Raw genomic sequence first — 25,307 nt, 5'->3', positions numbered from 1 at the left:
TCTGGGTGCGACAGAAAATGTCCAGATAACTGCAGTGTGCTGGGGAAGGGCTGTGACCAGACACTGGCATCATGTTCCTGCAGGGAGACAGCTGATCTAGACAGAGGGGCAGGGAAGGAGACCCAGGAGGAATGCTGTGACCTGGATCTTAAGGTTAATGGTGAACCAGAAAACCCTGCTGGAGGAAGGCATTCTGAGAATGGGGCACAGTTCATACGGAGACCTGTCTTACCAGTTGAGGACCCTAGTAATCAACATGGCTGGAGCTGACACAGAATATGGGGACCCAGGGCAGGAACCAGACCAGCAAAGCCATTGTGCTGAGTCTTATATTTTAAAAATAGAGGAAAAAGAAAAATAAAATATAAGACTTTTTTTTTCTCTTTTTTGGCCTCACCTGATGGCATGTGGGATCTTGACTCCCAGACCAGGGATTGAACCTGCGCCCCCTGCAATCGAAATGTGGAGTCTCAACCACTAAACTAGCAGCGAAGTCCCTCATCTCACAAAGCACAGTTCTAACTAAAAGAACACATGTGCAACCCCAGCAAGGGTTCTGGGCATCACGCTTGATAGTCTGAATATTTTTCATTCCTGTTTCACAGTGAGCACTTCTAAGTAAAGAATACATGCCCATGACTTAAAAAATCCAGTGGCAGGTATAATGAAGACCACCAGTGCACTGGCCTGCCCACCTCACTCATGCCTTACTTCTTGGAGGCAACCAGTTGTTCCCTCTTTAGGCTCTTGGTCCCTGTTGTTACCTCTGTCCCACTGAATAATACACTTCTATCTCTATTCATTAACTAAATTTAGACATTAGCTATTGAATTTCTACTATGATACAGATTTAGAGAATACTCATCACTCCCATCTCCCCCCCTCATTTTTATCCCAAAGACATGCTGGAACTAGGAAAGATATTAAGCAGAGAAACCAGGTCATGATATATGCATTTGAAAAGGTCAGTGCAAAAACAAGGTAAGGAGTGGGTTGAATGAGCGGGCAGTGGGTACAGGGTGCCATGGGTTTGCTTTAAGGCAGTGGTGCTATGGATTGAGAGCCAGTGGAGCATTTGAGAGAATTTGGGAGGCTAACTGAACAGGACTTCAGTAAAGTGAATTTACAGTTAATTTTGCCAAACATACCCTTGGTCCCCAAACCTTTTCATAAGAACCACAAATCTAGAGAGCTACAGATGGGTCTTTCCTTATAGATAGGAAATCTTGAATGAAATCCCCAAAGAATAAAATTCTAAAAAATTCAAAGAAAAACTTATTACCACGTTGAGTTTAGAGTTTAATTCTAGAAGTGCAAGGGTGGTTGATGAAAAGGGGATTCTGATTGTCAGTTTAACAGACCTCAGAAAGTCATTCATTATAATTCAGTGCCCCTGTCCATGTTTAAAACACTAAAACCTTTCTCCACTTTGTAAAAGAGTATCTCTTCCAAACAAGAGCCATATTACACATGAGTGTGAAATACTAGAATTTATCTTGAAATCAAAGAAAAGGGAAATGTTTTAAAAGTTCACTACTATCATTATTTTTCAGCTTTACTGAGATATAATTGACAATTGATATTGTAAGGTATTTAAAGTGTTCATCACAGGGATTTGATATCCATATACATTGTAAAAGGATTCCTATCATCTATTAACACATTCATCACCTCACATATTTATTTATTTTTGTGAGAATAATTAAGTTCTGCTCTCCTAGCAAATTTCAGTTGTATAATGCAGTGTAATTAACTATTAGTCACCTTGTTTTACCGTCAGACCTTATTCCCCTTATAGCTGAAATTTTGTATCCTGTTACCAATCTCTCCTTATTTTATCTGTGCACCCAGCCCTTGGCAACCACTTTTCTACTCTCTTTTTCTAGGAGTTTGCCTTTTTTTTTTTTTTTTTTATTCCACATGTAAGTGATATCATGCAGTATTTGTCTTAATCTGATGGGCTTATTTCACTTAGCTTAACGCCATCAAGTCATCCATATTGTTACAAATGACAAGATTTCCTCTTTTCTCATAGGTGAATAATATTCTGGTGTGTGTATGTATATATATACACACATATATATGTGTACCTGTATGTATACATATGTATGTGTGTGTGTGCATGCGTGCTAAATCATTTCAGTCGTGTTGGACTCTGCGACCCTATGGACTGTAGCCCACCAGGCTCCTCTGTCCATGGGATTCTCCAGACAGGAATACTGGAGTGGGTTGCCATTTCCTACTCCAGGAAAGCTTCACAAACCAGGGATCAAATCTGCATCTCTCATGTCTCCTGCATTGGCAGGCGGGTTCTTGTCCACTTGCACCATCTGGGAAGCCCATGTGTATGTGTGTGTAATATATATATCACGTCTTTATCCATTATTGATTGATGGACACTTAGGTTGTTCCTAGAGCTTTGCTACTGTGACTAATGTTGCAATTTACACAGAAGTGCAGATATCTCTTCCAGATTCTGTTTTCGTTTCCTTTATTTTTTTATTTATTTTTATTTGGAGGATAATTGTTTTATGATGCAGTTCTTTTGGATATATACCTAGAAGCTGGATCATGTAGTAATTCCATTTTAACTTTTTGAGGGGCCACCCTTCTGTTGTCTACAGTGGCTGCACAAATTTATGTAGTGTACAATAGTGTGCAAGGATTCCTTCTTCTCTGCATCCTTGTCAACAACTGTGATTTCTTGTCTTTGTAATATTGGCCGTCCTAGTCGGTCTGAGGTGATATTTCACTGTGGCTTTGACTTGCGTTTCCCTGATGATGAGCGGTGCGGAGTATCTTTTCTGTACCTTTGACATACAAATGCCAGCCCTTTGTGTGTCTTCTCTGGAAAAAAGTCTGTTCAGGTGCTCTGTCCAGCTTTTAATCGGATTGTTTGGGTTTTTTGCTACTGAGTTGTATGAACTGCTTTTCTTTTCATTGCAACTTTCACACATGCATGTTACCCTTTGTTTTCCAGAGAGAGGGGTTTTATTAAAAAAAAAAACAACAACAACCTTATGAAAGGGTCTGTGTGGTGGTCTTGGAGAGCAGCAAGGAAGGGGGCTTTCAGGAGATTGTGGTGCTCTGCAGGCTACTTTAAGTGACAGAGAGATGGAGACAGCTACTTTAGGGCAGTCAGACACCAAGCGCGTGTGTGTGTCCAGTCACTGAGTCATGTCCCACTCTTGCAACCACATGGACTGTAGCCCACCAGGCTCCTCTGTCCATGGGATTTTTCAGGCAAGAATACTGGCGTGCGTTGCCATTTCCTCCTTCAGAGGATCTTCCCAACCAAGGGATCAAACCCACATTTCCCAGGTCTCCTGTATTGCAGGTCGATTCCTTACCAATGAGCCACCAGGGAAACCCCAAACCAAGTGGAACAGAGGCCAAAGCTTGGTATCTCTGGACACCTCTGTTACTAGTGAACTTGAGCAGGGGAACTCCTGCTCAGAAAGGAATCTGTTGAACAAGCAAAGTGGTGCTCATGAAGGGCAGACCCAGGAGGCGTAGATGGTAAACAAAACTGTCCCTCAGATCAGATCAGATCAGTCGCTCAGTCATGTCCGACTCTTTGCGACCCCTTGAATCACAGCTCGCCAGGTCTCCCTGTCCATCACCAACTCCCGGAGTTCACTCAGACTCACGTCCATCAAGTCAGTGATGCCATCCAGCCATCTCATCCTCTGTCGTCCCCTTCTCCTCCTGCCCCCAATCCATCCCAGCATCAGAATCTTTTCCAATGAGTCAGCTCTTCTCATGAGGTGGCCAAAGTACTGGAGTTTCAGCTTTAGCATCATTCCTTCCAAAGAAATCCCAGGGCTGATCTCCTTCAGAATGGACTGGTTGGATCTCCTTGCAGTCCAAGGGACTCTCAAGAGTCTTCTCCAACACCACAGTTCAAAAGCATCAATTCTTCAGTGCTCAGCTTTCTTCACAGTCCAACTCTCACATCCATACATGACCACAGGAAAACCATAGCCTTGACTAGACGAACCTTTGTTGGAAAAGTAATGTCTCTTCAAACTGTCCCTAGTATTCATTTTTTACATTTTCATCCCAAGGAAGAGAGTTGATACCATTCTCCTGCTGTCCTCTAGGGGTGCTCTAATCACCACAAAGCTCCTGGCCAACAGGTATCCTCCTCCTCTTAGTTGAGCCAAAGAAAAAGTTGGTGGCAATTTTCCAGCTATATGCAACCAAGGTCCTGGATTCCCTGGTGGCTCAGATGATAATAAAGAGTCTGCCCGCAGTGTGGGAGACTCGAGTTCGACCCCTGGGTTGGGAAGATCCCCCGGAGAAGGAAATAGCAACCCACTCCAGTATTCTTGCATGGAAATTCCCAAGGATGAAGGAGCCTGGTGGGCTATAGTCCATAGGGTTGCAAACAGTCAGACACGACTGAGCAACTTCACTTTCACTTGCATGCAACGAAGGTCCAAAGTTTTCTTAAAAATTGTGTATAGACACATATATGGCACAGATGCCATTATTTTATTTCTATATCTAGTGTTATTTTGTCCCTAAAATTAACAAACTTATTATTTATCCTACTATCTGATTCTCAAAAGGAGTTTGCCTGTTTCACAGTGAAAGACAGATGCAACGGGAACATTAAGATAAAGAAAAAGAACAAGATCTATGATCTGAATTTTTGGATGGAGGATAGGGTATTCAAAGACAGTTGCTAGAGCTGGAGATTAAAAAAAATAAAAAATAAAAGACCTCTGAGCTTCCTTGAGAGCAAAGCAAAAGGGAAACCACTCACTATATGATAAAATAAAATTGTCCAGTCTCTCAAGAGAAGTAAACATCAGAAAAGTTGGCAGGATATCAGTTCTTTAAGGAACAGCACCAGCAAAAGAACTGAAGTCTAGTCACAGATTGTTAGAGAATGTTGTTTACTAAAGGTACACAGTCACCAATTCCTTTCCTGCTCTTCCCTGGTCCCATATGATTTATCTGAAACATTTCTACCATCTCTTAGTAACTCTGGTTCTACTCTTCCCTAAAGATTATATCCTTGGCTTCTTCTGAGCTGACACATACCCTCTTTGAGGCCACAGGATATTTGATGGGTGCCTTCTTTATACCCTAGAGCACCTCCTGAGGTGGTGATTTAGTTGCTAAGTTGTATCTGATTCTTGTGACCCAGCACACCCCCCCCCCCCGCCCCCACCCATTGACTAGCTGTCCAGGCTGATCTGCCCATGGAATTCTCCAAGCAAGAGTACTGGAGTGGGTTGCCATTTCATTCTCCAGGGAGTCTTCCTGACCCAAGGATTGAACCCAGATCTCCTGCACTGCAGGCAGATTCTTTACTGACTGAGCCACCAGGGAAGCCATGAGCACCTCCTACTACGTAGCATCTCTTCCTGTTTCAAAAGTTATGCCTCTCACTGGACCAGTGAGCACACTACTGAAGTAGCCCATAGAGGTTCCGTTTATCAGTAGAACAGAGATGACTGGTGGTTCTCACGCCTAACGAGGGATCCCATCCTCTTCAGTGGAGATCATCCCTAGGGATTCTCAAGTCCTGTCTTGGGTGCACAATTCAAAGACATGATCTAGGAGAACAGAATTCCCAAAAGTCTGAGGGGAACTTTTGGGAGTGTGTGTTGAAATTATTTGTACAATTTCATCTGGAGGTTATATATACATGATCAGTTTTCCAGAAAGAGGGCCTGTGGTCTTCATGATATTCTCAGATGGGCTCATAACTTCAAAAAAGTTAAGGAGCATTATTGTAGAATTTGATTGCTGCATCTGGGTAACACTGCAAGCTTTTAACTGTGAAGTAAGGTGTGCAGAGGAGGATGGTTTTTATTCATGTTGACCTTAGGCCTATACCTTTGACACTTACCATCCAGGATAAGATCAAGTTCTTCCTTAGAATCGAAAACCATAGAGTGTCTCTAGCCCTTTTCTCTGGAGAAGGAAAGGGCAACCCACTCCAGTGTTTTTGCATGGAGAATCCCAGGGACGGGGGAGCATGGTGGGCTGCCGTCTATGGGGTCGCACAGAGTCAGACACAACTGAAGCGAGTTAGCAAGCAAGCAAGCCCTTTTCTATATTGCCAAATCATAATAAAACCACAATGAATTTACCTATGGGGCTTCCCAGGTGGCCCTAGTGGTAAAGAAACCACCAGGAGATATAAGAGATATGTTTGATCCCTGGATCAGAAAGATCCCCTGGAGGAGGACACGGCAACCCACTCCAGTATTCTTGCCTGGAGAATCCCATAGACAGAGAAGCCTGGTGGGCTACAGTCCATGGGGTCACAAAGAGTCAGACACGACTCAAGTGACTTAACACAAAGCATGAATATATCTATAGTGCTCTGTGGCTTATAATACATCCAAATACATTATCTGATTTGGTCTTCACAAAAACCCTAGGAGGTAACCATTATAGTCTCCATTTTACAGATGAGACATCCCAAGCTCAGGGAGTTTTAGTGACTGATTCAAGGTCTCACTGGAGCTAGAAGGTTCTGGGTCCATCCCAGAACCCGAGTTCTGTGGTGTGCTTATATTCTACCTGCTGGGAACCACAGCAAGGTTGGAAAAGCTGGCCTTTCAGCATAGCTGAAACCAGCCCAAGCCACTAATAACTCTTCCTGTTACTTTAACTTTCTTAACCTGATGCACTTAAATGCGACCTCAGCCCCTCAGTACACACATCATCGTAAGTTATAATTCAACAGCATAAGAAGTGAGTTGTTAAGTGGTAACTCAAGTTGTTAGCATATGGAACATATATATTGTATTGGGTTGGCCAGAAAGTTCATTCAGATTTCCCGTAAGATGGTATGGAAAAACCCAGATGTATTTTTGGCCAACCCAGTATATTGCATCTTGGTTTACTTAGACCCATGCCCTGGTCATAGACTGAGCTGCAAGGACAAATACAGTGGGCGTGGGTGGTGATGGTGATGGTAAGGGGTGCTCTTATTCATCTTGGATAGAGCTGAGTTGCTTTAGACCACTTACTCAAAAAGATTTGCCTCTCAGTCCATCAGAAAGCACTTCTGATCCTGAATGTCTCACCACAGGAGGCCTACGTGACTCAGCAGGATAAAATCCGGCTGGTGGGGGAGCTGATGACGGTCATCGGGTCAGCGATCATCCTATTCCTAGAGGTGAGGTGCAGCTGAGCCCTCAGACTGAAGTCTTTTATCTTTTTTTTTTTTTAACACCAAAAACATTTTGTATTGAGATATAGCCAATTAACAGTGTTGTAGTTTCAGGTGAACAGTGAAGGGACTCAGCCATACGTAGACATGTATCCATCCTTCCCCAAACTCCCCTCCCATCCAGGCTGGCACATAACCTTGAGCAGAGTTCCCTGTGCTGTCCAGTAGATTCCCATTGGTTAGCCACTCTAAACACAGCAGTGCATTCATGACCTTCCTGAAGTCCCCAACCACCCCTCCACCCCCAGTGACCAGGAGTTTGTTTTCTGAGTCTGTGAATCTCTTTCTGTTTTGCAAGTAAGTTCATTTGTATCATTTCTTTTTCGATTCCACATATAAGGGATGTCATGTGATAGTTCTCCTTCTCCATCTGACTCACTTTACTCAGAATGACACTCTAGGCCCATCCATGTTGCCACAAATGGCCTCATTTCATTCTTTCTAATGGCTGAGTAATAGTCCATTGTGTGTGTGTGTATATATACACCGCATCTTCTTTATCCATTCCTCTGTTGACAGACATTTAGGTTGCTTCCATGTCTTGGCCATTGTAAACAGTGCTGCAATGAACAATGAGGTACATGTATCCCTTCAGATCCTGTTGTTCTCTGGATATATGCCCAGGAGTGGGATTGAGGGTCATATGGTAGTTCCGTTTTTAGTTTTTTAAGGAACCTCCATACTTTTCTCCACAGTGGCTGGACCAGTTTACATTCCCACCAGCAGTGCAGGAGGGTTCCCTTCCTTCCATACCCTCTCCAGCATTTACTGTTTGTGGATTTTTTGATGATAGCCATTCTGATCAGTGTGAGATTATATCTCATTGTAGTTTTGATTTGCATTTCTCTAATAGCTAGCTATGTTGAACAGCTTTTCATGTGCCTATTGTCCTCTTTAAAGAAATGTCTATTCAGGTCTTATGCCCATTTTTTGAGTGAGTTGTTTGTTTTGATGCTCCTGCTGCTGCTGCTAAGTCGCTTCAGTCATGTCTGACTCTATGCAACCCCATAGACAGCAGCCCACCAGGCTCCTCTGTCCCTGGGATTCTCCAGACAAGAATGCTGGAGTGGGTTGCCATTTCCTTCTCCAATGCATGCATGCATGCTAAGTCGCTTCAGTCGTGTCCGACTCTGTGCGACCCCATAGACGGCAGCCCACCAGGCTCCTCTGTCCCTGGGATTCTCCAGGCAGGAACACTGGAGTGGGTTGCCATTTCCTTCTCCAATGCATGCATGCATGCTAAGTCGCTTCAGTCGTGTCCGACTCTGTGCGGCCCTATGGACAGCAGCCCTCCAGGCACCTCTGTCCACAGGATTCTCAAGGCAAGAATACTGGAGTGGGTTACCATTTCCTTCTCCATTTTGATGCTACTAAGTGTCATAAGCTGATTGTAAATTTTCAAGACTAATCCCTTATCAATCACATCATTTGCAAATATTTCCTCCCAATCTATGGATTGTCTTTTTGTTTTTTGTTCCCTTTTCTCTGCAAAAGTTTTTGAGTTTAAGTAGGTCCCACCTGTTTAGTTTTGCTTTTATTTCCATTATTCTGGGAAATGGATTTAAAAAGATGTTGCTGTGATTTATTGAACTGAAGTCTACAGTTTTCCTCCCCCGTCCGGTCTTTTTCCAGATCCCAGATATCTTCAGGGTCGGTTTTTCCCGCTATTTTGGACAAACTGTCCTCGGGGGGCCATTCCATGTCATCACGTGAGTGTTCTTCCTTCCGGCCCCCTGCCTTCCCTTGCCAGAAACATTTCAGGTCTCCCTATCCCTTTCTGGGACTCTTGCTTCCAGGGACTTTTCTCCTCTGGGTTTGTGTGTGTGACTGTGTATGTGTAGGTGGTTGAGTGGTGGGTTCCGGGCAAGTCAGCGCCACGCTAGAAGGGACCTAGAATATTCCCAGCCCCTCCTCTCATTAGCCCCCTCCCCTCTCTCCCCCCAGCATCACCTATTCCTTCCTGGTGCTGGTGACCATGGTGATGCGGCTCACCAACACCAGCGGGGAGGTGGTACCCATGTCCTTCGCCCTGGTGCTGGGCTGGTGCAGCGTCATGTACTTTGCTCGAGGATTCCAGATGCTGGGCCCCTTCACCATCATGATCCAGAAGGTCAGTGCTTTCTCCACTTCCTCTTGCTTTCAGACATCAGACTTTTCCCAGACCAAGGGAGGGAGTGGGAGCAAAAATTTAAAAAAAAAAAAGTGCTTGCCCCACAGTTTCTCCAACTTTCAGACATTAGACCTTTCCCAGACCAAGGGAGGGAGTAGGAGCAACAACAACAGCAAAAAAATGAGGCTCCTACTAGGTCTGATGGGACTCTGGTGACTTCTGATCTAGCAGCAGTAGCTGCTGAGAGGCAGGTGGAGACATGGTCCCCCACCCTCCCTCCCCTCTCTGCTCTCTGCAGATGATTTTTGGAGACCTGTTGCGTTTCTGCTGGCTGATGGCTGTGGTTATTGTGGGATTCGCCTCAGGTGAGAACATCACTCGCTTCTCCTCCAGAGCATGGGATTCAGTTCTCCAGAAGGTTCTCTCTCACTCTTGCTCTCACTTATTTCTCGTTTGCACTCCCTTTTGCTTTTTTTTTCCTCCTAGTGGAAAGTGAATTGAAAAACCTGCTCATATGCTTAGGATCAGGGTCACTCAGGTTGGCCTAGAGCATGAACTCATGTGCTCTAAAGCTCTGGTCAATCATGTTTATGTTGACTAACTGCCCTGCAGCATCTTTCAAGGAGAGATAAAGAAAGGGCTTTGAAGAGAGACAGATATGAAACAGGAAAGACAGGCCAGTTGTGAAAGGTGCCATAGGCAAACAGTTCAGTATTTAATTCTTCTATATTGACACTTCAGAAGAATAAATGAAAAGCATTCAATAACACATCAAGTGCCCCCCCCTTTTTTTCCATTTATGTAGTCAAAGTTTAAAGAAAAGAAAGGAATTTGGAGAAGGAGGTACAACAAAAGGGTTTGGAGGGTTTGAAGAATGAGAGAGGAAAACAGAACAGTTGTGAAGAGAGGCTTGAAGCACAACGGCCAGAGGGGACCCAGTCATGGCCCAAGGAGTAGGGAGAGGGTTCCAGGGAAGGAGGAGAGGAAACATCCAGAGCAGAGTAGGTGAGACAGAGCAGAGGGAGGGAGAGCACAAGTGAACAGGAGAAGAAAGTTCTTCAGAGAAGGCAGAGAGAGGAAGGAAAAGCAAACACTGGTGCCTCTAATCCAGTTCTCCATGTCTGCGGCTGAACCTCTGGAAGGCAGGTGGATGTACAGGGTGATGTGTGAGGACCCCAACCCCGGGCTCTTCGTACAAAGGGTGCCATTCCTTCTTAGGCATTTCCTCGCTTAATGGGGGTTCCCAGAAAACAGTAGATGGAAAAACTACACCAAGATGAGAACTCTGAGAGGGTAAAACTTAGTCTGTCCGTTTGGAGGATTCCTCATGTTCCCTTCCTCCCCACCCTCATCTATACGTATGCAGAATGAGGGGATGTAGCAGAGCCATTTTCTACAGATCTCCCAAAGCATCTGTTCTTGGTTCTTGCAAAACCATGCTTTGTCATAGACCCTAGCTCTGCTCTTGGGGTCACCTTATTTAGATTTCCATTCCCCATACAGGGATGAAGCTTTCAGAGGTTCTGATGCTGTAGTAAAGTTTCCAGGATAGCTAATACTATCCAGTAGTCTACACATCACATTTTTTGCAATGGTCCAAGAACACTCAGGAAATCTCAGAGTAATGGATGACTATCTAGAGAACACTGAGATTTTTTTTTCTTAGGTTCTTTTCTTTTAGACTTTTCATGTGCTCAGTTCTTTAAAGCTGTTGGAGATTTCATGCATTCTTTTTTTTTTCTTATTGCTTTGATTTTTTATTTTATTTTATATTGGCAAAGCATTTTTATTTTTTATTTATTTATTTTTGTTTTAATTTAATTTTATTTTTTAACTTTGCAATATTGTATTGGTTTTGCCATATATCAAAATGCATTCTTGTAACAATATGCCTTTTAAATATTTGGTTCTAAAAATGTAAAATCCAGGTAGGTGACATATACTATATATATCTATTGATAGATAGATAGATGATAGACGTTAGCTAAATTCTGAGTATTGCCATTATCCAGAGTGATAAGCTTGGTCATAGGATATCTCAGGGTTAGCCAAGTACACAGGGAAAATGTGACTTAAATAATATGTATAATTTACACATCTACATCTGTGTGTGTGTGTGCATGTATGTGGGCTTCCCAGGTGGTAAAGAATCCACCTGCCAATGTAGGAGACATGGGTTCGATCCCTGGGTGGGGAAGATCCTCTGGAGTAGGAAATGGCAACCCACTCCCGTATTCTTGCCTGGGAAATTCCATGAACATAGGAGCCTGGCCGGCTACAGTCCATGGGGTCACAGAGTTGGACATGACTGAGCAACTGAGCAAGCATGCACACGCATGCATGCATGTGCGTATGTGTAATTGTATGGAGATATATACTGGAGGTAGAATGAACACTGACCAGGCCCAGGCTTATTGTGATAACTCCCTGTTTCCTGATCTCCATGCCTTCTTTCTGGGCGGAGCAGCGTTCTATATCATTTTCCAGACAGAGGACCCGTCCGCTCTGGGGGAGTTCTACGACTATCCCATGGCGTTGTTCAGCACCTTTGAGCTTTTCCTCACCATCATTGATGGGCCCGCCAACTACGATGTGGACTTGCCCTTCATGTACAGCATCGTCTACTTTGCCTTCGCCATCATCGCCACGCTGCTTATGATCAACCTGTTGGTCGCCATGATGGGCGACACACACTGGCGGGTGGCCCATGAACAGGACGAGCTCTGGAGGGCCCAGGTGAGTTTGTTAGTGTTAGTCTTACTGAGGGTCAGGGGACGGAGAGAAAAATCAAAGTGGGATCTGTCAGGGTAGATGGCTCTTAGGAGAGTTATGGAACAACCCAATGCGGGTGGTCATCTCAACAGAGGAATTTTTGAATAGATGGAGGAGAAGAAGTTGATAGGATGGTAGCATAGGGTTAGGATCAACACCCAGGAACTGTGTGTTGACCACAGGAGCAGGGTAGATTCAGGAGTCATCCTTGACTCCAGAGGCAACTAGAAACTTTCTTCTTATGTATTCTATACTCTGATTTCTCTTCAGATCATATAAATCTTTCACCTTTTAACTTTCTTGTCCTTATCTGTTCTAGCTTTTCATTTGAACCTTATCTTGTATTTGCTTTTATAACTGTTTTTCTATTATTTTTTCTTTATATCACCATAGCCTAAAAAAATCTTAGAGTTGGCAGTGTCTTTAATGGTCTTCTAGTTGAGCTCCTACCCAGTGTATACTCATATACTCATTCATTGGTCAGAGGGTAATTCAGTGTCTTCTTTAATGCTAAGTAATCATCGAAAAAGCAAGAGAGTTCCAGAAAAACATCCATTTCTGCTTTACTGACCATGCCAAAGCCTTTGACTGTGTGGATCACAATCAATTGTGGGAAATTCTGAAAGAGATGGGAATACCAGACCACCTGACCTGCCTCTTGAGAAACCTATATGCAGGTCAGGAAGCAACAGTTAGAACTGGACATGGAACAACAGACTGGTTCCAAACAGGAAAAGGAGTTTGTCAAGGCTGTATATTGTCACCCTGCTTATTTAACTTATATGCAGAGTACATTATGAGAAACGCTGGGCTGGAAGAAGCACAAGCTGGAATCAAGATTGCTGGGAGAAATATCAATAACCTCAGATATGCAGATGACACCACCCTTATGGCAGAAAGTGAAGAGGAACTAAAAAGCCTCTTGATGAAAGTGAAAGTGGAGAGTGAAAAAGTTGGCTTAAAGCTCAACATTCAGAAAACTAAGATCATGGCATCTGGTCCCATCACTTCATGGGAAATAGATGGGGAAACAGTGGAAACAGTGTCAGACTTTATTTTTTGGAGCTCCAAAATCACTGCAGATGGTGACTGCAGCCATGAAATTAAAAGACGCTTACTCCTTGGAAGGAAAGTTATGACCAACCTAGATAGCATATTCAAAAGCAGAGACATTACTTTGCCAACAAAGGTCCAACTAGTCAAGGCTATGGTTTTTCCTGTGGTCATGTATGGATGTAAGAGTTGGACTGTGAAGAAAGCTGAGCGCCAAAAAATTGATGCTTTTGAACTGTGATGTTGGAGAAGACTCTTGAGAGTCCCTTGGACTGCAAGAAGATCCAACCAGTCCATTCTAAAGGACATCAACCCTGGGTGTTCTTTGGAGCTGAAACTCCAGTACTCTGGCCACCTCATCCAAAGAGTTGAGTCATTGGAAAAGACTCTGATGCTGGGAGGGATTGGGGGCAGGAGGAGAAGGGGACAACAGAGGATGCCAACCCTGGATGGCATCACCGACTCGATGCGCGTAAGTCTGAGTGACCTCTGGGAGCTGGTGATGGACAGGGAGGCCTGGTGTGCTGCAATTCATGGGGTCGCAAAGAGTTGGACACGACTGAGCGACTGAACTGAACTGAATTAAACTGAAGACCTTATTATCATGTGGATTTGGGTAGAGGTTGGGAGGAGAGAGCTATTTCATATTTCAAAAGTTTTTGTTATTAGAAAAGTCCATACTGTATTGAGCTGAAACCTATCTTTCTATAAGATAGAAAAGCTGGGCCACCCTTTGGCCCCTGTTTTTTCCTCTTATATAATGCACAACACATTCTCCCTTCTGTGTGCCGTTAAAATATCTGAAGAGAGACATTGTTTGTCCCCTTGGACTTTCCATTCATTAGCACTAATTATTTGGAGGCTTCTTCTGTGCTGGAAAATATCTGGGATCTGGCAGCACAAGCAAGATGATGTAGTCTGTGCCCTCATGGGGCTTACAGGCCAGTTGGAAAGACAGACATTAAAACTTCATAGAAAGCCTTGTAATTAGAAGAGCAAATGTGTTGTAGGGAAATGAAGATGCTAAGAACAAGAGGCAAGAGAAGAGTTGGACTGGAAAGTTAGAAAGTGCTTTCCTGATAGACTAACATTTAAGATGAGCCTCTAAACATGGGTAATAATTCATCAATTATGAAGAATAAGGGGGTACTTCCTGGGTGGTCCGGTAGCTAAGACTCTGAGATCCCAATGTAGAGGGCCAGGGTTAGATACTTGGTCAGGGGACTAGATCCCACACACCAAAACTAAAACCTAGTGCAGTCAAATAAATATTTTTTTAAAAAGAAGAATAAGGGGACGGAATGGGAGTTAGGATTTTTATCCATTGGGACACTTGGCTATGGGGACAGAAAACCAAACTCAAATAGACGGGAAAAAAAGACAGTGGGAAGACGTGTTGATCCTCATAACTGGAATGTTTAAGATCTCCATCTCACCCATTACATAAGTTTCTCTGCTGTTCTCTTTTGTCCTGACTCCTCTAAGTCAGTCTCTTGCATCATGTTGCTGAGATAGCTTACAGAAGCTCTAAACTGACAAAGGAGTGAGCAGATACCATTCCAGTGGCCCCACTCTTTTTATTTATTCTTCTTCTTTTTTGCTGCACTGGATTTTTGTCCTGGCATGGGGGCCTCTTTAGTTGCCAGAGCAAGGGTTCTAGAGCTCCAAGGCACAGTAGTTGCAGTGACCTTAGCTGTTCTGCAGCATGCGGGATCTTACTTTCCTGACCAGGGATCCAACCTGAGTCTCCTGCACCGGAAAGCAGATTCTCAACCACTGGACCACCAGGAAAGTCTCAAGGGGCCCCATTTTTACCGTATTCTGGGTGACTCCTGATGCTGTGGATCTGTAGCCTTGAAAAGAGCTGGACCCATTTCATTGCAACAAGTTTGGTCATAGGTGGATCCTTCCATTTAAGGTTAAGACCAAGGATTGGAGAACTGGTGGTGGTGGTAGAGTTTGGGGGAGAATACATGAACCAACCAGGACTGTGTGAAGTCCAGTCTGTTCTAACTGATGGACTGACAGCAGAGAAGAAGTGATTTTCTAAACATCAGATGGACTCTGTTTCCAGAAGAAGATGGGGAAGCTGAATGATGGCACAGGAAGAAATAATAAGTGTCCCTTTCAAGATAAAGAGAAAGCACTATCTAGGGAAAGGAAATAGAATGATTGAAAGTCCTGAGGGTGGGGGGAACTTGGCACAACTCAGGAGCAGAGAAAAGACCAAAAGAATCGTGGAGTGCTGAGAAAGATGGGAGCAGAAGATGAAGTAGAGAACTAAGTTATTTTAGGGATTCCTAGGTCGTTCCATCAATCAAGCTTCCTGGACCCAATCCATCCTGAATGACCCTCTGTTCAGACCTAGATCCTGGGCCTTTCAAAGCTAGAACAATCTTGATGTGATTGGAGGAAAGCAACATAAAGAGAGATCATCCCTTTTCTGGCTTTGAACATTAAACTATAAATAGCACCTAAAATGGAGTCAGATTTTTTTGTAAATATGCATTTGGCTCTTATCAAATATGCAATTGGCTCATGATCAAATAGAACCCTCACTTTGTTACATGACTGATTTTACTAAGCCCCTTTACCAGGTTTCCCTGTCCTTAACACTGACACTTTAGTCCTATAAATGTAGGACCTTGCATTGGGTTTACTTAAACTTCACATTAGTGGTTTTTGACCAGCATTCCAATCTGGTAAGATCATTTTTATATTGCTTTGTCATCGTGCCTATTACATATCCCTCCCAGTTTTGTGTCACAGGCATATTTGATAATCTTGTCTTATGTTTCATCTAAGTTATTAATGAGGGCTGGGTAAAGGACAGGCCACATGCCATGCCACTAGAATTTTCCTCACCAAGTTTGGAGTCATTAACCCACTCTTTTCCTTCTTAGGATATGGGTGTATTTTTCACTGCAGATTCCCTCAACATCAGCAGTTATCATTTCATCCCCAAGATCACAGAAATTCTATTTAATCATTTTATTTAAATTCGAATAATTGGTCTATGGCTTTCCTCTGTAAAAGGAAAAGATATTAGTTTGGATGGGATGGCTCATTTTCCATGAATCTGAATGGTAATGCAGGGGTCACTGTTTTATTCAAAACTCTCATAAAATAGTCCCTCCTTTTGCGGTGAGTGATGAGGCAGGCAGTAGCATAGCGCCTCACACGGGCAAGGGGGTGGATGGTGGATGTCACGCATCCCTTCTGATCTGGTGCCCTCCTTCCCCTCCGGGTTCCCTCTGTCAGTAGCCCCAGGGTCCGCTCAGCATCATGGCTCTTTCTGGGTTCTTGCCCTGTCTCTCCTCTCCTCCTAGGTTGTGGCCACCACGGTGATGCTGGAGAGGAAGATGCCTCGCACCCTGTGGCCACGCTCTGGCATCTGTGGGTACAAGTACGGGCTGGGGGACCGCTGGTTCCTGCGGTGAGTGACCATGGAGACCTGTGCACTGTCCACCTGTGTGAGGCCGTGGGAGCCAGGGTGCCCGGTTCTGCACGTATGACCCTCCTCTCCATTCTCGGGATGCCAAATTGGACCCGGAGGGGAAGTCATCACTCTCTGAAGTGAGACTGTGTTAGCCTGTTTAGGGGAGGGGTGCGGAGAGGTGGCGCCAGCCGTGAAGTCTGAAGGGCAGTGACATGTGAACCGCGGCGAACACATATTCACGCTCCACTGTGGGCATGCGCTCCTCAAATGGGTCTAGTCTTGTTCCCACCTGACCCCCACTTCCAGTAGATTTATTTATTATTTTTCTTATTTGTTTATTTTTTTCTGGTTGTGCTGGGTCTTCATTGCTGGTGGGCTTTCCTCTAGTTGCAGCAAGCAGGGGGCTACGCTAGTGCAAGGGCTTCTCGCTGCGGGGGCGTCTCTTGTTTCGCAGCACGGGCTCTAGGGTGTGTGGGCTTCAGTAGATCCAGCCCCGGCCTCTAGAGCACAGGCTCAGTAGTTGTGGCACACGGGCTTCCTTGTTCAGTGGCACGGGGGATTCTTCCCGGACCAGGGATCAAACCCGTGTCTCCTGTGTTGGCTGGCGGATTCTTTACTGCTGAACCAGCGGGGAAGCCCTCTAGTGTATTCTTAGAGCTTCTAGTCTAGCCTGCAAGCTAAGCTGCTTCTTCATACCCTACCTTCAACCTCCTGACGTGGCTTGCCTCTCTCATTTATTACCTGACTTGCATCTCCTCATCCTTATGACATGCTTATCTTTTAATTGGCTGCTTTCTCTTTCATACTCACCCACATTCCCCCCACCATCACCCCCTACCCCCCCCCTCCCCCACAACCCCCCCCCCCCCCCCCCCCCACACACACACACACACAGGCCCTGCTACCCTCCAAATCCTGAAGGCGCAGCACTTCCGGTCTCTCTCCCAGTTTATCCTCCACTTCCCTTGATTTGATCCTAGCAGGTCTTCCGGCTTCAACGCTGCTCGCTTCCTCCCGCTCTGCTCTCATTGCCGGTTCCCACTTGTGCCGCATTCACTTTGGCTTCTCCTCATGATCAACTGAGCCTTTCTCCTTTTTCACCTCTTCAGAGTTGAGACCAACCAAGACCAGAATACTTTGCGAGCACGTCGCTACGTGGAAGCTTTCAAGGGCTCAGACAAGGAGGAAGGACAAGGGCATCCCCCTGAGAAACGGCCCTCGGTGACTGAAAGCGGGCTTCTAGCCAGAGCCTCCCTGGCCCTCCCGACCCCTTCCCTGTCCAGGACCACCTCTCGAAGCAGCGGCAGTCACCGAGGCTGGGAGATCATTCGACGCAACACCCTGGGACACGTGAATCTCGGACTGGACCTTGGGGAGGGGGATGGAGACGATCGGGTTTATCAGTTATGATCAGGACCCTTGTTACTCTCGTCCTGACTCCAGGTGGGCCTGGGTGAAGGCAGAGAGACAGAGATACTGTTTGTGAAGCATCGCCCTTCCTGCCTGTTAACCCTGTGAGGGGTGGACAGAAGAATTCTCCCAGGCCATCCATACCTCACCCATCACCTCAGCATTCCCAGGAATGAGTACCTTCTGGCTTCTTGGAAGTCTCACATCTTGGGAAAAGAGGGTATCTGTTCAAGCAGAGTTAGGCTTGGCAACTAAAGATACCAGGTAGGGATGCTAGGCCAAAGGCTGGGTCATCATGTCCTTTTCTGCCCCATGAGGTGCTAGACTGTGAGCTGTGACGTCTCCCAGGGCTTCAGGAAGCACAAGCCGGGCATGGCCCTGAGGTTGTAAGCCTCACCTCTTCCTGTACCTCATAGGACCCTCTCCCCACCTCACAGCCAAACCCACACTAGAAAACTGCAAGAAAAAAGGTTATTTATCCTCCCTTTATTTAAAAAAAATGTATTATGATATGCAGAACATAAAATGTACCATTTTAAGCATTTTTTAGCTGTGCCGTTCAGTGGTATTAAGTACATTCACATTGTTGGGCAACCATCACCACTATTCATCTGGGGAATTTTTTAAACCGAAAATCGTATACCCATAAAACACGAACTCCCCATCATTCCTTCCGCATGGTCCCTGAAACCAATATCCTACTTTCTGTCTATGATTTTAAGTTTTCTGGTTACCTCGTATAAGTGGAATTATCCAACATTAGTCCCATTGTGCCTGGCTTATTTGATGTAACATAAGGTTTTCAAGATTCATCCATGCTATAGTGTGAGTCGGAATTTCATTCCTTTGAAAGGCAAATATAATAACATCTCATTGTATGTTTAGATCACTTTGTGTTTATCCATCCCTCCACTGATGGACAGTTGGGTTGTTCCACCTTTGGCTCTTGTCATACCGCTGTGAACACTGGTGTACAATTATCTTTCCAAGTTCCTGCTTTCAGTTTCTTTGGATACTGAAAACTTCCAAACTTCCATTGATCATCTCAGGATCAAATGAAGGGAAGTGGAGAGAGGTGGAGAATAAACTGGGATAGAGACCCAAAGGGCTGCACATTCCGGATTTGGAGCAGCAGCGTTTGTGTGGGGGTGTGATGGTGGGAGGGATGTGGGTGAGTAGGAAAGGGAAACAGCCAATTAAAGGATAAGCGAAAGCAGTTTTGTGAAACTTCTAGCAGTTCTCTAGAACTGGAATGGCTAGATCTAATGGCACATATTTATTAAATTTTTTGAGGGACTGCCATCCTGTTTCCGGCAGCAGCTGTACTGGTTTACATTTCCTGAAGCAATGCACAGAATTCCAATTTCTCCACATCCTCACCGATGTGATTTTCTGATTTATTTTTTTAAATTTATAGTAGCCATCCTTTTGATTAAGCAATGGTATCTCTGTGGTTTTGTGCATTTCCCCAATGATTAACAGGGCTTCCCCGATAGCTCAGTTGGTAAAGAATCCACCTGCCATGCAGGAGACCCCGGTTCAATTCCTGGGTTGGGAAGATCCTCTGGAGAAGGGATAGGCTACCCACTCCGGTATTCTTGGGCTTTCCTGGTGGCTCAGCTGGTAAGGAATCCACCTGCCATGCAGGAGACCCCGGTTTAATTCCTGGGTTGGGAAGATCCCCTGGAGAAAGGAAAGGCTACCCGCTCCAGTATTCTGACCTAGAGAATTCCATGGACTGTATAGTCCATGGGGTCGCAAAGAGCTGGACATGACTGAGTGACTTTCACTTTCACTTTCAATGAGTAACAACACTGAGCATCTTTTCAGTGCTCACTGGCATTTGAATATCTTTTTTTCTTGGAGAAATGTTTTTTCAAGTCCTTTGTCCAGTTTGTTTTGGGGGTTTGAGGGTTGGTATTTTTCAGTTGTCTTATCCTTGTTTTTTGAGACTTAGAGTCTAAAGGGTATCTCATTTGCATCCTGGTGTGTTTTTAAATATGGGTGGTAAAGTATTCCTTTCTCTGCATGGATGGCCCCATCAATTATTTTATGGGACCATCCCTGGCTTGTCGCTCAGGTTGCCTGTTAGCAGCTGTTCATCTTTTTGTCTGGAGGTAGCAGGCTTCCAGCTATGTTTCCTGCGACAGCTCCCCTCTGCCCCCAGCTCCGTTGCCCCTGCACCGAGGTGTGGGTGGACAGCAATCATAGAGCATGGGCCATCCCTTTCCAGGAAGGAGATTGGAAACTAGGTGTCTGGGGTACCCATCACAGCCTCGCTTCTGTCTCCAGCCCTTCTCATCCCAGCCCTGTCAACACCCTCACCACAAAGCTGTAGCAACTTTTTAAGAGGACTGTGATCTGGAAGAGCAAAAAGGTAAGTGGGATTTGTGAAACTGCTCTAGGTTCATCCAGATACACACGCAAGGCCCAGGTGAGTGTGGAATGGTGAGGGATAACCCTCTCACACACACACACAGAGGTTCACAGGTGGTATAGTTTCTAAATGTGCTCAGTCAGCGTGATTGCTCCTATCTCCGTTCACAATGGAAGCTCCCCCTCTCCTGTGTAAAACTAAACTCCCATCTGTATTCCAGATAGTTTTCTTTCTGTCTCCTCAGGCAGCTCTGTCCACCACTGTATCCTATAACTCCTCTCATTATTCTAACTTCAACCTCTCTCTCTCCCCAAGCGATGCTAGTCAGCAAATAACCGCGCTCTGCTCTTTCCTATCCTCAAAGAGATTGTAATTGCCTTCCTTCGCCTTCCAATTTCTCCTTTCGACTCCTGCCCTATCTTTTTACTCCCTTTTCAGGGCCAAACTTCTTAAAAGGAGACTCTGTTGTCTGCTGAACTCACACTGAGTCCCCACCCCATTGTGGTTTGACCTTGCCCCTCCAGCTACTGACAGGAGTCTCATCAAGGTCATCTCCCCATAGCTGACCCTGCTGAAGCACCTGAGTCTTGTGCAAACTCTGTAGGGTTCAATACCACTGGATCACTCACCCCCTCTCAGCATGCCCCTAGTGCCATGCTCGCCTCCCACTCTGCCTGCTTCTCTTCTCCCCATCTCTTAGATAGTTTTGGTCCATGAAGCTCTCTGTTTTCCTCACCAGCTGGGAAGTTCCTGCTGCCTCCATGGATGATATTGACACACACGTTTGTGACTCAAGACTTCTTATCTTGGCTTTGGTTCTGTCTCCTGAGCTCCAGGAGACAGCTCAGATGCCTCTCTATTAGACAGCTCTACCTGGATATTTTACAGATATCTGGAACTCGACATGTCCCAAACTGAACAGCTTTTCTTCCTCACCAAACCTGCTCCTCCACCAGCATTTCCAATCAAATAAAAGCAGGTGAAATTGCCTAAGCCCCAAACCTAGGCGTCTTCCTCCACACACCCATATCAACTCTCATTTGCAGTCAGTCTCAGGTCTGGTGGATTCTACTCCCTAAAACATCTCATTTGAAAAAGAATAACTTTTGAGTAGATGATACATCCCATGGCCTGAGATTCAAAGAGCACATAAGATATACAGAGAAAAAAGCATTCCTGCCTCTATTCCAGCCCCTCAGGTATCCACCTCCTTAGGGACATTCAGTAGTAAGTTAGTTCTTTATCCTTCCAAAAATACTTTATGTATGTCCAAGCCTACCTATGTATGGGCTTTCCTGCTGGCTCAGAAGGTAAAGAATCTGCCTGCAAAACTTGGGTTTGATCCTTGGGTTGGGAAGATCCCCTAGAGAAGGGAATGGCCACCCACTCCAGTATTCTCATGTATGCTGCTGCTGCTAAGTCACTTCAGTCGTGTCCGACTCTGTGTGCCCCCATGGCACCCCACTCCAGTACTCTTGCCTAGAAAATCCCATGGACAGAGGAGCCTGGTAGGCTGCAGTCCATGAGGTCGCTAAGAGTCGGACACGACTGAGCGACTTCACTTTCACTTTTCACTTTCATGCATTGGAGAAGGAAATGGCAACCCACTCCAGTGTTCTTGCCTGGAGAATCCCAGGGATGGGGGAGCCTGGTGGGCTTCTGTCTATACATGCCTTTGAAAACATGTGCAATGTAGTACAATGTACTAAAAAGAACAGTTCTTGTTTTTTCACTTCTTTGAAGACTGTTGCACTTGTCTCTACCCTTTTGCTAATCTTCCGAAACAGGCCCCTACGGTCTCCCCACTGCCTTCCAGGAGTGGGTTCCTGTAATCTTGTTTTTTCCCACTGTAGTCTTGGTTTTTTCCACTCCACCATCCACACTGGAGCTACATTGATCTTTCTCAGATGCAAGTCCTGCCTAACCTGTGGTCTGGAAGCCCTTCCCTGAGCTGACACCTGGCAACCTCCCTAGCCTCTTAACCCTTGTCTTCTCTGGGCCTCTCTTTCATCATGATAATCATTATTGGTTCCTCCTCTTTTTTTCTCCTTTTCAGCATTCACAGTTTCTGGATCTTTCTACCTCTCTGCACCCATCCTCCCTTCCATCTTTGTAACTTCTGCTCCTCCTATGAGTCTCAACAATTGTATATTGTGTTTGTGTGTGTGTGTGTTGGTGGGCAGGGGGTGAGCATGGGGGAATGGTCCATAGGCTAGATTGCAGTCTGCCTGTTCAATTTCCAAGCCACCTATATTTTCTTTTTATTATACATCCTGAACTTTGGGTGCCCACTTTTTTGAAACATCTGTTTTCCTTAACAGACTGTAAGCTCCACAGAGGAGAATGTGATGCCCATATTATTAAGTATTGTGTTCCCAATGCTGGGCATAATTTCTGGTACAATGTAGTGTGTAATAAATATTCATTAATCAAGTCTATGAATGAGTGACCTGATTTTATTCTAAGTTCTTCTATGGACATATTTCAGGTATTTCTTTCACCTGTCAAAGGTAGTAGAGAGAAAAATACTGGCCTTTGTGTAGGATTGTAATAGTTAAAGACATCATAGGGGTGGAAGCACATTGCAAAGGATAAAAAAAAATGCTAATGTCAGTCATCACTGGGAAATTTTCTCTGTGTATATATGCTTTTGTGTGTTCAAGAGACAGACAGAGAGAAAGGGAGTGGGGGTAAGGAGAGGATGTGGAATATTATGAAGAAGGAGAAAAAGAGGGAAGGATTCCAGAAGCAACGCTCTGAGGCAAAGGTTGGGAAACCTGAGGCATGTGGTACCCACTGTAAGAAGTACTCAAGGCATGAGATTCTTGAGATTCTACATCTATGGGATTCTATTCTACGAGCTTCTGCGTCTGCCTGTGGGAGTCCTAGTATGACATGAAAAAAGAAAGACACCCAGGCATTGCTGAGTAGCAAGATAGATGCTGTAAGAGAATCCCCTGGGTGCTGGAGGGTTAAAGGAGTGTTTTAGACCCAACATGACGAGGGTGAAGCTGCCAGGCTCATGGGCTATAGAGACCACAGAGACTGGACGAGCTGGGGGACAGAGGAGAGGAAATACCAGGGTCCCTGCTTTGGGAAGTCTTCTACTGCTACTACTAAGTCGCTTCAGTCGTGTCCGACTCTGTGCAACCACACAGATAGCAGCCCACCAGGCTCCCCCGTCCCTGGGATTCTCCAGGCAAGAACACTGGAGTGGGTTGCCATTTCCTTCTCCAATGCATGAAAGTGAAGAGTGAAAGTGAAGTCGCTCAGTTGTGTCCGACTCTAGCGACCCCATGGACTGCAGCCCACCAGGCTCCTGTGTCCATGGGATTTTCCAGGCAAGAGTACTGGAGTGGGGTGCCATTGCCTTCTCCATTGGGAAGTCTTCAGGTCCCCCCATAAACACTTACCATGTCCCTCCTTCTCTCCCCCTGCCCTGAATAGAGAAGTGGAACAGTCCGGCTCCCATGCACCTGACCTGCCAGAGGCGGGCAGCTGATGGGAGGACACGTAGCTCTGGATTTCAAAAACGTATCACCTCTCAGCTGTTTGCTAAGTATTTGATTGACAGGGTTCTGAGTTCTGGTGACATGGAGGCACAACCCTGGGGAAGGACTCTGCCTGCAGCCAGAGAAGAGTGGGCAGGGTCCAGGCTTCCCACCCCCATGCCGGGCTGCCTCTGTGGGCCCTGTGAGCACAGATCAGAGGCACAGGGGGCAGCACACAAGGCCCCTCCTGCCTCGAGATCACTCCACGAAATTGGAGAAAATGCCTTGACTTTGGCATGGGAGCTAGCATCATTGACCTCTCTGGGCTGGGCCCACTTGTTTCTGTTCAGTTCAGTTCAGTTCAGTTCAGTCACTCAGTCGTATCTGACTCTTTTCGACCCCATGGACTGCAGCATGCTAGGCCTCCCTGTCCATCACCAATTCCCGGAGTTTACTCAAACTCATGCCCATCAAGCTGGTGATGCCAACCAACCATTCTCATCCTCTGTCGTCCCCTTCTCCTCCTGCCCTCAATCTTTCCCAGCATCAGGGTCTTTTCAAATGAGTCAGCTCTTTGTATCAGGTGGCCAAAGTTTTGGAGTTTCAGCTTCAACATATGCAATGAACATTCATGACTGATTTCCTTTAGGATAGACTAATTGGATTTCCTTGCAGTCCAAGGGACTCTCAAGAGTCTTCTCCAACACCATAGTTCAGAAGCATCAGTTCTTCAGCACTCAGCTTTATTCACAGTCCAACTCTCACATCTATACATGACTACTGGAAAAACAATAGCCTTGACTAGACAGACCTTTGTTGACAAAGTAATGTCTCTGCTTTTTAATATGCTGTCTAGGGTGGTCATAACTTTCCTTCCAAGGAGTAAGTGTCTTTTAATTTCATGGCTGTAGTCACCATCTGCAGTTTCTTAAGGCTAAAAAAAAATAGGACAATGTACCAGGAAAGAACTCCTTTGACACACTGAGTGGTGTCACATCGATGGGAGTTTGGGTCAAGGGGCCCCTCTCTCTGCCCCCAGGAGGGCAGCCAAGAGGGAGTTGCCTGGGTGGGACTGGACACACCGGTCTCCCGCGGCCTGCACCACTTCTCTGTTGTCTGTGGCATCGAGGAGCTGGCTGTGGGGCCAGGGCGGGGCTGTGCGAGGCCAGGCTGCCGTCCAGGGTGGGGCCCAGGGTGGGGGTCCCACTCACCTGTGCAGTGTGGCAGGCATCTGAGGAGGGGGCTGCCACGTGCATGCAGGGGCCAGTGTTTGCTTTTCTTCCTCCTGCTTGTTGCTTGCCTGACCCCTTCCTGATCAAGCGCTGGAGTTGACTGAGTGGGACCAGCACAAGTTTCCTCTAAGAAACACCACCTCTGCCGCCTCCCTGCCCCCCACCACCTCCACCTCCATTGACCAGGGCTGGCCTGCCTTGGGTTCTGAGCTAACTGGAGAG

The 25,307-nt window shown here is 45.6% G+C and overlaps 1 protein-coding gene across 1 annotated transcript in view; it reads left to right on the top strand.

The window, feature by feature from the left end:
* TRPV5 (transient receptor potential cation channel subfamily V member 5) overlaps positions 1–19,085 on the top strand; it is a 33,840-nt gene extending 14,755 nt beyond the window's left edge. The window contains exons 10-16 of the mRNA XM_019959601.2: positions 7,061–7,147; positions 8,834–8,910; positions 9,146–9,311; positions 9,610–9,676; positions 11,779–12,047; positions 16,466–16,572; positions 17,685–19,085. Of these exons, the coding sequence (XP_019815160.1) occupies positions 7,061–7,147; positions 8,834–8,910; positions 9,146–9,311; positions 9,610–9,676; positions 11,779–12,047; positions 16,466–16,572; positions 17,685–17,985 (1,074 nt within the window). The 3' untranslated portion in view covers positions 17,986–19,085. The remainder of the gene's footprint in view (positions 1–7,060; positions 7,148–8,833; positions 8,911–9,145; positions 9,312–9,609; positions 9,677–11,778; positions 12,048–16,465; positions 16,573–17,684) is intronic.
* Positions 19,086–25,307: the final 6,222 nt, after the last annotated feature.

Source organism: Bos indicus, chromosome 4 (genome assembly GCF_029378745.1).
Source record: "Bos indicus isolate NIAB-ARS_2022 breed Sahiwal x Tharparkar chromosome 4, NIAB-ARS_B.indTharparkar_mat_pri_1.0, whole genome shotgun sequence".
Classification (NCBI taxonomy): Eukaryota; Metazoa; Chordata; class Mammalia; order Artiodactyla; family Bovidae; genus Bos; species Bos indicus.
This window is presented reverse-complemented; position numbering and strand designations above follow the sequence as displayed.